Source organism: Astyanax mexicanus, chromosome 13 (assembly GCF_023375975.1).
Source record: "Astyanax mexicanus isolate ESR-SI-001 chromosome 13, AstMex3_surface, whole genome shotgun sequence".
Lineage (NCBI taxonomy): Eukaryota > Metazoa > Chordata > Actinopteri > Characiformes > Acestrorhamphidae > Astyanax > Astyanax mexicanus.
In genome coordinates this window covers 32,335,108-32,347,264 of record NC_064420.1, presented here as the reverse complement: position 1 = coordinate 32,347,264, position 12,157 = coordinate 32,335,108, and the positions used below count along the sequence as shown (strand labels likewise).

At 36.5% G+C, this 12,157-nt stretch overlaps 1 protein-coding gene across 2 annotated transcripts in view; it reads left to right on the top strand.

The window, feature by feature from the left end:
• dnmt3bb.1 (DNA (cytosine-5-)-methyltransferase 3 beta, duplicate b.1) overlaps positions 1-12,157 on the top strand; it is a 64,827-nt gene that overhangs the window by 48,752 nt on the left and 3,918 nt on the right. For both annotated transcript variants that reach the window (XM_007250004.4, XM_015605971.3), the window contains exons 11-20: positions 1,609-1,761; positions 2,679-2,723; positions 2,821-2,900; positions 3,272-3,384; positions 5,151-5,334; positions 5,489-5,573; positions 5,991-6,136; positions 9,662-9,752; positions 10,664-10,812; positions 11,432-11,517. In XM_007250004.4, coding sequence (XP_007250066.2) covers positions 1,609-1,761; positions 2,679-2,723; positions 2,821-2,900; positions 3,272-3,384; positions 5,151-5,334; positions 5,489-5,573; positions 5,991-6,136; positions 9,662-9,752; positions 10,664-10,812; positions 11,432-11,517 — 1,132 coding nt within the window. The remainder of the gene's footprint in view (positions 1-1,608; positions 1,762-2,678; positions 2,724-2,820; positions 2,901-3,271; positions 3,385-5,150; positions 5,335-5,488; positions 5,574-5,990; positions 6,137-9,661; positions 9,753-10,663; positions 10,813-11,431; positions 11,518-12,157) is intronic.

The following is a 12,157-nucleotide window of genomic DNA, read 5'->3' as shown; positions in this document are numbered from 1 at the left end:
GGGTGGGGCTTGTCAGCGAAACTGATAAGAAATGCGGGTACTGTGTAAGTCTGTTTTTTTTTTGTTTTGTTCCGTAAGGTACAAACATTGTAAATGTACCCTTAACAAGGTACGGCATGGTCTTTTATGTAGTTCATTTTTTATGGTGGTGTCTAGTACACTTCAATTTCTTTTGCTGTAGAAAGTGCATTGGTATATTTTTACAAATAAAAAAATAGCCTAGTTGCAATTCAAGTAATATGTGCTCCAGATAAAGTAGTGTTTAGCTTCAGTGCTAAAGCTCACACTGCCCAGACAAAGTAGTGTTTAGCGTCAATGCTAAACCTTACACTGCCCAGATAAAGTAGTGTTTAGCCTTAATACTAAACCTTACACTGCCCAGATAAAGTAGTGTTTAGCTTCAGTGCTAAACCTTACACTGCCCAGATGAAGTAGTGTTTAGCTTCAGTGCTAAACCTTACACTGCCCAGATAAAGTAGTGTTTAGCCTTAATACTAAACCTTACACTGCCCAGATAAAGTAGTGTTTAGCTTCAGTGCTAAACCTTACACTGCCCAGATAAGGTAGTGTTTAGCTTCAGTGCTAAAGCTCACACTCCCTAGATAAAATAGTGTTTAGCTTCAATGCTAAACCTCACACTGCTTAAATAAAGTAGTGTTTAGCTTCAGTACTAAAGCTTACACTGCACAGATAAAATAGTGTTTAGCTTTAATGCTTAACCTCACACTGCCCAAATAAAGTAGTGTTTAGCTTCAATGCTAAACCTTACACTGCCCAGAAAAAAAGTAGTGGTTAGCTTAAACTGTAAACTGTCCAGAAAAGTAGTGTTAAGATTTGTTTTGCTTTGTTTAGTGGTGCTAAACCTCACACTGTCCAATTAAATTAGTGGTTGGATTTCTTTGGCTCTTTAGCAGAAAAAATAGTGTTTAGCTTTAGAGCCAAACCTCACACTTATCAAAATAAAAGTAGTGTATCGCTTTAGTACTAAACCACTGCCCAGAAATGATGTAACTTAGGGGTTAGCTTTGTTATTTGCGATGCTAAATCTAACACTGTCTGGTAAAAAAAAAACAGTAGTTTAGCTTTGGTTCTAAACTTGTTATTATATTAAACTCAGGGCTCTCAAGTTTTGAAGTTTGGTGGAAGTTGTTCACCGACGTGTGTTTCAGAACTTTCGAATCGGACAGTTCTTTGCGCCTGACACGCTGGCTGAAACTCCACCCTCTTTGACTAGGTCTGCCTAACAACAGAGCGATCTATATTCTGATTGGCTCAACGAGAGTACATTATAATATACAGCCGATGGATTGGCAAGCGTGAGAAATACCATGTGTGGCGTGTGAGCGTGTGAACTCGCTGAGGTGCGTGTGTCACACGCTCAAAGCGTGAGACTTGAGAACACTGATTAAACTTCACAATGCACAAATAAGTACTGTTTAGCTTCTGTGCTAACTGTGACACTGCCTAGTGTTCAAGATCTCACAGTCCCCAAGTAAACTAGTGTACAACCCATTAAGTGCATTCTTTTGTGTGTTTTTTCTCAGGTATGCTTTGTCATAAAAGTGTCATAAAGTTTGTGTATATATGTGTTTTGTTTGTCTTTTGTAGCTGAGTGCTGTTTGTTCCCGGCTGCTCCAGAGAGCGGGACGCTGCAGGCCCAGCTGCTGGAGTCCAACCCACCAGAGTTAGCACCATCTGCCAAAAGAGCCCGCCTCAGTCTCTGCAAGGCTAAGACTGTCCCTGAAGACAGCTACAGCAGAGGTCAGAGTTTACTAAGATAATAAAATGTGCTAACAGGAATTTTGCAGGATATTTAATACACTGTATTTTCAAAAGTGTTTGCCCACTCATCTAAATCATTAAACTCAGTTTCCATTCACTTCCAGGGCCACAGGTTCACTCCAATTCACATGTGGCCTTTAGATTAGCTCAAGAACATTAGAGTTTACAGAGCTTCTTGGAATGGGTTTCCATGGCCAAGCAGCTGCATTCACGCCTCATCTCACCTTTAATTTCCTTTTTTTTTGCAATATAGTGTACTGCATGTCTCAAAAGTCTAGGTTTTTGAATGTACTTTCAGTCTAAATAATAATCATTACAATAAGTGATTTTGTCTCTTAAGAGTGTATCCTTTTTAAAAATCATTTTACGTTTAGTTTCTAAATCAGTTTCTCTGATTTTGTTATTTATAGACATATGTTTGTGCAAAATTATCCATGTTTTATTCTATAAACTATGCACAGCATTTCTCCTAAATTACAAATAAAAATATGAATTAATTATTTGCAGAAAGTGGGAAATGGCAAAAATAACGAAAAAATTGCAGAGCTTTCAGACCTCAAATAATGCAAAGAAAACAAGTCAACAAATGAATATTTGGTGGAATAACCCTGGATTTTAATCACAGTTTTCATGCATCTTAGCATGTTCTCCTCCACCAGTCTTACACATTACTTTTGGATAACTTTATGCCTTTACTCCTGGTGCAAAAAATCAAGCAATTCAGCTTGGTTTTAATGCTTGTGATCACCCATCTTCCTCTTGATTATATTCCAGAGGTTTTCAATTTTATAAAATCAAAGAAACAATATTTCAATTTTTAAGTGGTCTTTTATTTTTTTCCAGAGCTGTATATGTGGTTTTTGACCTAAAGATGTACTCTGTTTGCTTCATTGCAGAACAAATGGTTCATGAAGTCTTGAAGAATCACAGAAGTATAGAAGGTGGGATATTGGCAAATGCAACACTTGTCTTTTGATTAATTCACAGAATACTCAAAGAATAGTCTCTCTAACTTCTCTATAACTCTCTCTGTTTCAGAGTTCTGCCTCTCTTGTGGGAAGACAAGAGCAGCAACCTTTCATCCGCTGTTTGAAGGAGGCCTTTGCCAAGCATGCAAGGTAACAGCTAATCAAACTAAGCCAGCATTCGATTCTCTGACAGCCTGTACTCTCAGACAAGCACAAACAAGAGCGACGAATAATACTGCAGCTAACAGAGCTGAACACCTGATCTGATGACCAAAATAGCAACAAAAGCAAGCTTTAGATCATATTACACTGTTACGTGTTATAATAAATTCATAAATTGGATCGGGTCACTGAAGATCTGAGGAATTAAAAAGTATATATAGCCTAGAGCTCATTTAGTTCCCATCCAGTTTATGGCGCTCTAATTTATGGCTGTCATTTTAAGAGCTGAATATGTGCCATCATGTAGTAAATCATTGACTGTGACATTAACAGTTTGCGTGTGTGTGTGTGTGTGTTAGGATATATATCTAGAGATCTCCTACATGTATGATGACGATGGCTACCAGTCGTATTGCACAGTGTGCTGTGGAGGCCGGGAGGTGTTGCTGTGTGGGAACGTCAACTGCTGCAGGTTAAACTCTACGTGCACAAACATTTAAAACCTTGATGCTTAACCTTTAGATAACAATGGTTTAATATTTGCATTTTATGTATATTTCTATATTTCTTTATTTATTTTATTAGTTTTTCTGCAGAAGTTACTGTTTTATTTCTCTGCAATTCGAATCCTGATCCAATCATCTCTCAGCCCATAATACTGTGATTTATTTATCTCCAGTATATGTTATACAAAGAGATACATTTTACAGTATTTTTGGGTAAACAAAATGCCAGAAAAAACTTACTAACCCCAGATACACTAATCTAATACTTTATTACTTTCACACCAACTGTACAGGGACATATCTGTTCACATTACAGACAGATATGTTCACTTTTATTCATAAATGTGAACTGTCAAAATCTGATCTGAGCAAAATCCAATCTGAGAACTCAAAACTGATTAATGAGGCTTGTAATGTAAACCGAGCTTTAGGAAAGCGGTTTGCTTGACAGATTCTGTTAAAAGTATGACACATACACATTACTCTGTCATTTAAAATCCATTATTTGTCACCACTCCTTCATTATACAATTTTTTTTAGATGATTTGAAGCCAGAAAAAGATATTTACTCTTACATGAAGTGGGAAGGTTTATCGCTAAAGACAAAATGCAAAAAAAGAAAAATTGTAATAGAAAATAATTTACCAATTAAGTAAAGCTATAGTAGGAATTAATGTCACGTGTTTGGTATTACTTTCATGCTAAATTTGTCAAAAATGCTGTGCCTCCTGTTTCTGAACTGTTAGGGATATAGCTATATACACCTCTGGAAAAAAATAAGAGACCACTTCAGTTTCTGAATCAGTTTCTCTGATTTTGCTATATATATGTATATGTTTGATTAAAATGAAATAAAGTTGCTGTTTTATTCTATAAACTACGGACAACATTTCTCCCAAATTCCAAATAAAAATATTGTCATTTAGAGCATTTATTTGCAGAAAATGAGAAATGGCCGAAATAGCAAAAAGAATGCAGAGCTTTCAGACCTCAAATAATGCAAAACTTTATATTCATAAAGTTCAGAAATCAATATTTGTTGAAATAACCATGTTTTTTAATCGCAGTTTTCATGCATCTTGACATGTTCTCCTCCACCAGTCTTACACACTGCTTTTGCATAACTGTATGCCACTCCTGGTGCAGAAATTCATGCAGGTCAGCTTGGTTTGATGGTTGTGATCATCCATCTTCCTCTTGATTATATTCCAGAGGTTTTCAATTTGGTAAAATCAAGGATAAAACATCATCATTAAGTAGTTTCCTACTTTGTTCCAGAGCTGTATAGCAAACAGAGTCCAAGGGCTGCTGTGTATGATTCTTATTTGTAATTCATGGCTGTGGTAATTGTATAGTAATTGCTCAAGTTGTGAGTCATTGGGGTTCATTGACCTGCATCCTTTTACTACTAATAAAATTAGAGTTTGCACAGCATTTGTGAATGATGTGTAAAGGTTGCGATAAGAATAATTTTACTAGTAGTTTGCTCCTGTTTTGACTAAGGTCTCATGAATGAGGACTGCTGAGCAAGATTCTTTTTCCCTATGAAAGTGTGTGGCGTTAACCTCAGTGCTTTCCATAACATCAGTTCGAAATACAGTTTTTTTTTGACAGACTTTTCAGAATTTTGTTTTGAAAAGTGGAAAACATTTGAAACAAAACTTTGTCTATAGTATACTTCCCACTGCTGTATTCTCAATGCATTTCTCTCTATATATACCTCTCTCTCCAGGTGTTTCTGTGTGGATTGTTTGGACCTGCTGGTGGGTGCTGGAGCATCGAACAGTGCACGGGATTTGGATCCTTGGCTGTGTTACATGTGTCAGCCAATGCTGTCATACGGAGTGCTGAAGAGACGGCATGACTGGAGCCTCAAACTGCAGGAGTTCTTTGTCAATGACAATGGACAGGAGTTTGTGAGTCCTTTACCATTTTGCCAGATCAGGATTATTCATTGCTTATTAATGCTTAGTCTGAAGTATTCCTATCCTGCATGCTTCACAGGTTATGTCTACAGATTTGTACTGTTACAATTTGTTACATTTTTTGTTTTGTTCTTTGTTTTGTTAGGAATGCCCAAAAAGTTACCCAGCAGTCCCAGCAGAGCAAAGACGTCCAATTAGAGTCCTTTCACTGTTTGATGGTATCGCCACAGGTGAGTGTGTGTGTTTGTTTTTGTCTTTGTTTGTGTGTATTTGTGCAGTATCTATCTATCTATCTATCTATCTATCTATCTATCTATCTATCTATCTATCTATCTATCTATCTATCTATCTATCTATCTATCTATCTATCTATCTATCTATCTATCTATCTATATGTCTGTCTGTCTGTCTGTCTGTCTGTCTACCTATCTATCTATCTATCTATCTATCTTGCTAAGTATCTAGCCATACATCCATCACATGTCCTATCCATCCATCCATCCAGTCATATATCCATTAATCTGTTTTATCAATCTATCCATCTATTTCTTTCGCAAATCTTGGGAAAAAAACGAATAGATAAAAATATAACTAGTCTCCATTTAATATTTTAAAAAGTTTTTTATTGCTTGACGGTTGTGTTGCAGGGTATCTGGTGCTGAAGGATTTGGGCTTTAAGGTGGATCTGTATATTGCCTCAGAGGTGTGTGAGGACTCCATCTCCGTGGGAGTTGTCCGACATGAAGGAAAAATCAAATATGTGCATGACGTTCGAAACATCACCCGGAAAAATGTAAGTGGAGAAGCCTGGTTCCCTCTGGCACTGTTCTCAGTCAGCTGGGAACAGTCTGAGTCATTCCGAAAGGGATTCTATACTTCCTCTCTCAGGGTTCAACTTGTTAACTGTCAAAACTGGCAAAGCGGCACTCATTCGGTGTCTGTCTTTTTCACACATGCACACACAACTACAGACACCTCGGCAAAGGATAGTGTTTATTTTTTAGACAGTAGGGCTACACAACATGTTATATAACATATAAGCATAATAAAATTGGCCTTTTTATTTATTTGGCCTTCTAACAAGTTTCTGTTGGGTGTTTTGATGAGTCAGGGTGTTTACATGATTCAATAAGTGTAAATTATTTTAGACAGAATAGTGCAGATCAATCCTTAAACATGTGACTTTGTTTGTATTTTTTGATGTCTGTAAATGGAAATTAAGGTTAAAAAACAAGCAAGAATGCATTTCTATTTACTAATGAAGTATTTCTACATCCATCAGAACAGTAACAACAACAGACTGTTTATGTCTCTGTATAGCTAATGGATTAAAACGTACTTAAGATAGGATACATCCCTTTTAATGTATGGAAATCCGTATGTCCAAATGTTTGTTTAATTTGTCTATTTCTTGTCAGATTTATGTAGAAAAGCACTGACATTACACTAGGACACTCTGAACAAGATAACTATGAACATGTTGGCACATTGCCTAATGCCAGGCAAGAGATAGAGGGGTGTAAAACCCACCAGCATTGATCTGTGGAGCAGTGAAACGATGGTGCTCCTTCCAATACTTTTGGGATGAGTTTCGTTGGTGATCCAACATCCTTGCCTCACTAATGGTCTTGTCATTAAGGCAATCAAATCCTTACAGCAATGCTCTAGAATCTAGTAGAAAGCCGTCTCTGGGCAGTATAGACAGTAAATAAGCAGGATAAACTTATCTTATAATACCCCTACTTTTGGAAGAAACAATGAATGAATGAAAATATAGCTCTGGAAAAAATAAGAGACCACAAAGATGATGAGTTTCTTTAATTTTACCAAATTGAAAAGCTCTGAAATATAATCAAGAGGAAGGTGGATGATCACAAGCCATCAAACCAAGCTGAACTGCTTGAATTTTTGCACCAGGAGTGGCATAAGGTTATCCAAAAGCAGTGTGTAAGACTGGTGGAAGTAAACATGCCAAGATGCATGAAAAATGTGATTAAAAACCAGGGTTATTCCACCAAAAAATGATTTCTGGACTCTTAAAACCTTTTTTGCATTATTTAAGGTCTTAAAGATCTGCATCTCTTGTTATTTCTCATGCTCTAAATGACAATTTTTGTGTTAGTAATTTGGGAGAAATGTTGTCCGTAGTTTATAGAATAAAACAACAATGTTCATTTTACTCAAACATATAGCTATAAGTAGCACAATCAGAGAAACTAATTCAGAAACTGAAGTGGTCTATTATTTTTTCCAGAGCTGTATATACCAGTACTTTTGTACATACATTTTGCATAGCAAAATTGCAAGTTGAAATTGCAATATTTAATTTTGTCTGTGTCTGACAGCTGTAATAGTGAGCTGCATGTTTTTGTAGCTCTTGATAAGTGTAATCACCCTGCCAGAGCTGATTCTAGTCTTTCTAAATCCTTCTCCTCATTCTTACTTCTCTTGTTTGGTTTCCAGGTTCAATCTCTTTTTTTCCTCGTACCCACCATCAAACATGCACACACACATATACCCACTGCTCGCTCGAGTCTAAATGCCGGAGCACAAAGCGATCACAAATCCCTCCTTTACTCGTTCACCCTTTCACTCCACCGTCCACCCTTTCGCTCGTTCACTGATTCACTCGCTCGCTCACCCACTCACCCCATTGTGCTTGTACACTGGAGGCTGGATTGTGGTGGGAGTTCAGAAAGGGAGGGATGAAAAGGTTCTGGGACAGAAGAGAGGAGGAGAAGGGGGAGGGGGGGCTGGATCAGAGCCTGGGGTGGGGGTGGGATGGGGGGCTAAGAAAAAGAAAGCTTAAAAAGAGGCTGAATGGGTCCAGCTGCATACACTCTCTCTCTCTCTCTCTCTCTCTCTCTCTCTCGCAGGCATGGACAGACTGTGTGCTGCTTGTGTGTGTATTTTTTTTATTATTTAAAAAAATGACAACAACAAGAAAACAACCCAGAAAAAGTTTTTTTCCCCAGCCTGGCTCTCCACTGCCCACTGTGTTGTATCTTGGCTCTACAACCCTGCGCTGACATTAGCCATAGCTCTAGATTATGTGCCCATCACATTTGTATATTCATAAATAGTGCCTGTTACATTAGCTATAGTTCACATTAATTCTCTGTACTGTTTTTGTTCTGTTATTTGTTTGTTGTTTGATTGTACTGAGCGGGTCAACCCGAGTAGGATGGGTTCCTCTGACTGAGTCTTGGTTCCTTCCATGGTTTCTTCCTCTTAAAGGGAGTTTTTCCTTGCCACTGTGTCACCATAAAAAGCATGCATGCTGCATGAAAGGGTGGACATTGACATTGTGGGCAGTTTTAACTAAAATTGACTACAATTTGATGAAAATGTAGTTGAACCATAGTTGCATAGTACATTTTTAATTGCTTGTGGGGACTTTCTTCTGTTACTGTTTTCTAAATTGTATTAATTACTGTGATATTTTACCGTGGCTGGTTGGACAGCTTGAGAATTACTTTGGCTAAATATTAAGACAATTAAGATAAATTGTGAGAAATATTCAATGAAAGTAACATTATTAATAGCTGAGCATGCAGCAAGTCTTTTCAGTGCTTTGAAAATAAAACAGTGTAAAAGTTGTGATGTTAATGATGTCATAGATTACTTTCTCAAAAGGGGCTGGGTTATCCCCAAATACTGTATAGCTTAAAAGCCTAAAAATAGATAAATGAACATATTAAATGTCTAAATATTAACTTAATAAGTATTTTAGCTGTCCTGCTGTTGTGCTCTCTCGTCTGTGTCTCGTCCCTGTTGAAGGCGGGGCTTGAGTCTGTGCACTGAGTAGACTGTGACAGATGAAGATGTTACTCAAAGCTTATTAAATGTTTTCCAAAAGTTTGCAGAATTGCAGCCGAAAAGTTGTAAAGAGTGAGTCCAACTGGGCTTCATTTCAAAGCCACATTCCACAGCTTTGGTGTGGGTCTGTGGGAACATTTTGGCTTCAAGCCGAATGATCAAGGAGAGGGTGTCGGTGTGTTGACTTTGTTTAGAAACAGCAGCTGGAAAAAAAAAAACTGCAGTTGGAGCGGGGTCTTTCCGACATTTGGTTATTAAAGATGATTTTAATCAACAGGGTAAATATGAAATGCGATTCCACAAAATGGCACACAGCCACAGATGGTGTGATTAAAAAGTAAAAACAGCATTTAAAAATTGCATAAAAGTTCACTGAGACTTTGCTTTTAAAAAACAAAAATTTCCTTTTCTTGAAGCGGTTTGAAATGAGGTGGAGATGATGATGTTGAGCATGTGCTGTGCACTTATTAACACTAGGTTGTGCTGTTGTTTTCCACAGATTGCTGAGTGGGGTCCATTTGACTTGGTGATTGGTGGAAGCCCCTGTAATGATCTCTCAATAGTCAACCCAGCCAGGAAGGGCCTTTATGGTGAGAGAACCTGATGCCCCTCTCTTTACTGTCACATCCTTCTTTAAGTGGTAGATACAACCAATTCCAGAATTCTACAAAGATAACATTGCGAATAATAAAAAAGTAAGGACAGCTGTACAGAAATACTGATACTGAAATTTTACGCTTTTTAAATATCTATATATGATTCAAGTTTAGGGTTTACACATCATTTTAATTAAACTGTTTTATAATTATTCTACATGTTTTTTTTATGGAAGAATCAGATTATTTTGATTTCTATAACAGTGTTTTAATTAAACAGTTAAAGTATTTTCCACAGAACACAACATATATGAGGTCCTGTTTTTTAACCCCTTGAAATACCTTGTCCTGTATACAGGCCACAGGTTTTTTTTTTAATTTACATTCTGAAAACTTGAGGGCTTTGAAAGCTCCTACTTAATAATTCCAGATCAGTAGCAGGAATCAACCCAAATTCTGCAGGTTTGAAAATAGACGTAAAAACTAGACAAACATAAAGAAACTAAAGGTTTGAAGGACATGAACTGTCTGATTTGTATTTAGTAAAATATTGATTTTAAAATGAAGGTCAAGAAAGAGCTAATTCTATGGTTTTATTTATTATATATTGACATTAGCAGATTTACTTAAATATGTTTATGTATTTTCTATTGCAATTACAATTATGCTTTCCAGTAATGTTTCTTATCAAACATGAAAGCTTTAATGCTTGAGTAGAAATCCTCAAAAAATTAGTGATGTAATGTCAGGCATATAATTGACAAAAATCCTGGCCTGTTAAGGGGTTAATTACAGTTTTTCAGTCCTTCAGGTTCTACTGACAAAGCTAAACTATAATTTTAAATGACTCAATCATTACCAGCTGTATCTCATTTATCTTCCCTCATTATTTCTCCCGTGTGTAGAGGGGACCGGCCGTCTATTCTTTGAGTTCTATCGTCTGCTGAGTGAAGCAAAGCCAAAGGAAGGAGAAGATCGACCCTTCTTTTGGATGTTTGAGAACGTGGTTGCAATGGGCGTCAATGACAAACGAGACATCTCACGCTTCCTTGAGGTTTGTGGTTTTTCTACAAAGACATTGGCCTAACAATAAGCTTTAAATAACCAGGCATAAATCTGACTCTTTGACTTGGTGTAAGAGAACCATGTTCTACAAATTCACAAATAACTGAGAAGTTATGATATGGAGCCTTAGCTTTTTAGAATTGCTTGTGGTTTTGTTAGTTTCTTTTGATAAGCTTTTATTTTTTTAAACACAAGTCAAATTCTTAGCTTTCTGATCCTGAAAAAGTAGCAAAGGTGAATGCAAGTGCTGTATTGTCTTCTTAAACAACTAAATTCTGTTAAACTAGAATACTACCTGCAGTTTATCTGCAGTTGACTCCTCTATAGTTAAAATCACTTTAAGCTGCAATACCACAACATAGACTACTGTTACCTAAAATATCCTACTGTAACAGTTTACTTCTGTAAATAAAGAAACTCATAATTGAGTTATGTATTTAGATTAGAGCCACTGTAACTGAAAATATATAGTATTGTAAATATTTGTGTGGATACTGTAAATAAAAGGCACAATGCTGAGGACATTTGACAGATGAATGTTTCACAAGAACATGGTTTCACTGCTGTGTTTCTGTAGTTAATATCTTATGTTTGTTTGTTTGTTGCAGTGTAATCCAGTAATGATTGACGCCATTGAAGTTTCAGCCGCTCACAGAGCAAGATATTTCTGGGGCAACATGCCAGGAATGAATAGGTACTGTATATTTACTGCACATCCCATTTTGTTTTTAAGGACAAAAGCTCAGATTAGGGGTGGGAGATTGTTAGTAAGATAAAAATAAGAGACCACTTCTGTTTCAGCATCAGGTTCTCTATTTATTCAGCTATTTATAGGTATATGTTTGAGTGAAATGAACAATGTTGTTTTATTCTATAAACTACAGACAAAATTTATTTTAAATTCCAAATAAAAATATTGTCATTTAGAGCATTTATTTGCAGAAAATTAGAAATGGCGGAAATAACAAAACAGATGCAGAGCTTTCAGACCTAAAATAATGCAAAAAAAACAAGCTCATATTCATAAAGTTTTAAGAGATCAAAAATCACTAATTGGTGCAATAACCCTGGTTTTTAATCACAGTTTTCATGCATCTTGGCATGTTCTCCTCCACCAGTCTTACACACTGCTTTTGGATTACTTTATGCCACTCCTGGTGCAAAAATTCAAGCAGTTCAGCTTGGTTTGATGGCTTGTGATAATCCTTTATCCTCTTGATTATATTCCAGATGTTTTTTATTTGGTAAAGTCAAAGAAACTTATAATTTTTAAGTAGTCTTTTTTTTCCAGAGCTGTATGTAATATGTAGCTGCTGATGCTTTTCTATAGCCTG